The 3,895-nt window shown below is 44.9% G+C and overlaps 1 protein-coding gene across 1 annotated transcript; it reads left to right on the forward strand.

Moving 5' to 3' along the window:
- Window positions 1-620: 620 nt before the first annotated feature.
- Window positions 621-3,659, forward strand: LOC139470065 (RING finger protein nhl-1-like). The gene has a single exon (XM_071252354.1). The coding sequence runs from the start codon at window positions 640-642 to the stop codon at window positions 3,241-3,243; it is 2,604 nt and encodes an 867-aa protein (XP_071108455.1). The 5' UTR covers window positions 621-639; the 3' UTR covers window positions 3,244-3,659.
- The last annotated feature ends 236 nt before the right edge of the window (window positions 3,660-3,895 follow it).

Here is a 3,895-nt window from a genome sequence, read left to right on the forward strand (position 1 = left end):
TGTGAGTGAGTGAGTTGGGTTTAATGCCGCTTTTAACAGTATTCCAGTTATATCACGGCATGTCAGCTTAATGTGGGAGGAAAGCCCCAAGTGATGCAGGTCTCAGACGTTTACCACCAAATCCCGGTTCCCCCAATTATGTTTTTAGGTTTGTCAGTATCATACCCATGCTCGTGGGTTTCACTGTAGTGGTAAATGTCTGAGACTTGCATCACTTTAGGCTTTCCTCCCACATTAAGCTGACATGCCGTGATATAATTGGAATACTGTTAAAAGCGACGTTAAACCCAACTCACTATCTAACTCAATCATGTGGAAACTTCATGACTGTAAATGAGCAGGATCCAAAGGATAAGCTAGATGTAGACACATGTTCATAGCAGCTATTTTAAGTTATTGACTTGAAATGCTAATTACAATATATTTTGCAAAATTTGACTGTCAGATACGTGGGGTCAGGGGTGACAGTATGTAATTTATTTTTGTCTCATATCAATACAGAAAAAATGTGCACCAGGGCATCATTTCACCCCTAGCCGATATATTGCTAAAAGCAGTGTAAAACTCACTCACTCACTCACTCTTCATAATGTACTATTTGATTTGTTGTTTCAGGTCATCTCTGCCTCTGTGTTGAGCATGAATGACGGTGAACTGACCTACTCCTCAGACCAGATCGAGCAGCTTCTTCAGTGTTCAGTATGCCTTGACAGGTACAAGACGCCCAAACTGTTGCCTTGCCAACACACATTCTGCCACCAGCCATGCCTTGAAGGTCTGGTTGACCACCGTCTCAGGACAATCCGATGTCCCGAATGTCGAGCTGACCACCTCGTGCCCCGGGGAGGGACAGCCAACTTCCCCAACAACCTCACCATCATCAGCTTCTTGGAGCTGTCCGGACAGAGGAGGTCCACAGGGATCCAGTTCGAGGAGATCCAGGCCATCGGGTCCAATGTCACGGCAGCTATTGTGCCCCAGGGTGCTGGAGCTGTGGGCGGGACTGGAGCCTCGTCCAGTGGAGCCACTTCCACTTCTACATCCACGAATGTAGGTGGAGCCACAACATGTTCGGAATGTTTGCGTGAACGGAATATATCTCGGTGTGCTCATTGCAATGACTTGCTTTGTGACAGCTGCAAGAGAGGGCATTTTGATCGGTATAAGAATGATGTGACTCGTCTCATTAGTCAGATCCGACGCAGCCTGCCGAACATGTCAGAGTCTTTGTCTGGGATCAGCAGTCAGGGGTCCCAGCTTCAGCAAAGATGTGAGACTGCTAAGGAAGAACTGACAGAAGCTATTGAAAAGCATATACGAGAGTTGAGAAATAGACATAGGGAATTGTTAGGGGAAATCGATAGCTTTATTCTAGGGGAACTACGATCTCTTCGAACACATCAGGAAAATGTTGAGGTTGAAATTGCAAGTATTGCGAGTTTTTGTGACTCCTCAGAAGCAAGCATGAACAGAACCAGCACCCCTGAAGCTCACATTATGGAAGTGAAACAACAGTGTCTGGAACATCTTGAGTCACTTCGAGCTGTCGACTCAGGGAGGGCCAGAGCTCCAGTTCTGCGTCATCTCCAGATTGAAATGGAAGGACAGTATCTGACCAACACAATTGACAATTTTGGCGAAGTCATTGTTACGAGTGGATTATCAAGAAGTGTTCCGCTACCTTCTCAGAGATCGCAAGACCACACAGTTCCATCTGCTGGAGCAAGGGAAGTTTCGGAGAATACAGAAGGTCTCGATAGAAGAGAAGGCAGAGCAACGTGGCAGATTCCAGGGTCCATGGACTATTCCTTAAGGGTTGCTGAAACAAGATCTCCTTCTGTGTCCCCTAATCTTGAAAGGCGGGGAGCTGTTGCCAGGGATTCCAGACTGTCCAGAGTTTCATTTGAGGACCACAATGTAGATGAGGATGGAGACAGGAGGATTCTGGGAAATCTGTCCCTCCCCTCATCCCCGCTTATTGAAGTTCGACGGAGACCTCGGAGGGAACACCACTCCGATACACGTATCGCTGGTCTCCTCTCCGGAGGCGATGGCCTCTCCCTCATGGAAAGGAACAGAGCGAGGCACAGAAGCATTGGTGCCCTGCCTCCACCTGATGAAGAATCTCTGGATGGGAATTCAGTATCATCTGATTCGCCTCCCAGATTTGCCCGAGAACAAACTTTTGTCCGTGACTCCCCAGCTCGCAATGCTACGAACCAAGCACCCGATGGGGCCTGGAATCGAGGTTCTGTTCGACCAGCTGTTCGGTTTGATGTTGCCGTGAATCAGTCCGATGATCAGTCAAACGGTGAATCTAGTGGGAACTATTCTTTCAGTCGTGCCAACGCCAGTCCCAGCATGTATGTGTCTTCCCCCAGGAACAAGTACAACCAGAAGGGCCATGCTATTCTTAGGTTCGGTGAACGTGGAAATGAAACAGGAAAGTTCACCTGGCCGCGTGGCGTGGCTGTTTCTCGTTTAGATGACAACATCTATGTCGCAGACAGCTCAAATCACAGAGTCCAAGTCTTTGCGGCAGATGGACGGTTTCTTAAGACTTTCGGGACATATGGGCAGAACGAGGGTGAGTTTGACTGTCTTGCTGGAATAGCTGTGAACGGTCTCAACCAAGTAATCGTATCCGACCGATACAATCATCGTATTCAGATCTTCGACCGACGTGGTCAGTGTCAAAGTGTTTTTGGTGTAGAGGGTACAGGAGATGGTCAGCTGAACTACCCATGGGGGATTGCTTGCGACAATATGGGATTCATCTATGTCTGCGACAAGGAGAACCATCGCATACAAGTCTTTCAGTCCAACGGTACCTTTGTGAGAAAGTTTGGCCGGTTCGGACAGGCTCCTGGACAGATGGAGAACCCACACTATGTGGCAGTAAGCAGCGACAACAAGGTCTACGTCAGCGACAGCAGCAATCACAGAATCCAGGTTTTTAACATATACGGCGATTTCCTCTTCACTTTTGGGTCGAATGGAACACAAAGAGGACAGCTGAAGTTCCCCCGTGGCATTGCTATCGACAGTCAAGGATTTGTCGTGGTGGCTGACAGTGGAAATAATCGAATTCAAGTATTTCGAGCGGATGGAAGGTTCTACACCATGTTTGGAAGCTGGGGAAATGAGAATGGTCAGTTCAAAGGGCTGGAGGGGATTGCTATACAATGCAATGGAAATGTTATCGTCAGTGACCGAGAAAATCACAGGATCCAGGTGTTCTGAATGTACATCAAATCAACAGTGTTCACGTACATGCTAACATTACTGCCAAATCACATCAGGATACTAAAAGTGATTCTCTTCATCATGTTGAAAGGTGTTTTTGATCTTGTTAACAATATTATAAATTCTGTGAATGAATTTACAGAAAATTTTCAGAAAATGAACATGAGAAAATTGTATCGTATTGATTCATTGAAGACATATTTTGTGAAGAAATATTTATTTAGGTCTGAAGTTCAAGTTATTCTTATCTTACAGTATTTCTGTTCTTATAAAGTTTACTTGCTTTGTTTGATCTCGACCAGTCATAGTTACTCATAAGTTGTATATCTAAATTAGTTCCTTGCACATGTATCACTGATAATAGTGGTCTTTTGCATTTTTAATTCTTTGGGTCAACTTTCTTGCTTTGAAAATACATCGATTGGTTGAACTTCTTAATCTGAACTATTTTGGAAATGAGAAATAAGAAAACGGATTTTAGATTTGATGAAAATCAATTAATCATACCTCATTAACATTCATGTTTTCTGATATTTCTTAATTTTGATGTCATAAGAGTACAGAAAGGACAATTCTTGTGCTAAAACGTCCTTACATTACCAATGTGCCGTAGCTGAGAGCAAATGTTCTATAATGGTTACCTTGTACT

The sequence above is a fragment of the Haliotis cracherodii genome, unplaced genomic scaffold (assembly GCF_022045235.1).
Source record: "Haliotis cracherodii isolate W230 unplaced genomic scaffold, xgHalCrac1.p SCAF_20, whole genome shotgun sequence".
NCBI lineage: Eukaryota > Metazoa > Mollusca > Gastropoda > Lepetellida > Haliotidae > Haliotis > Haliotis cracherodii.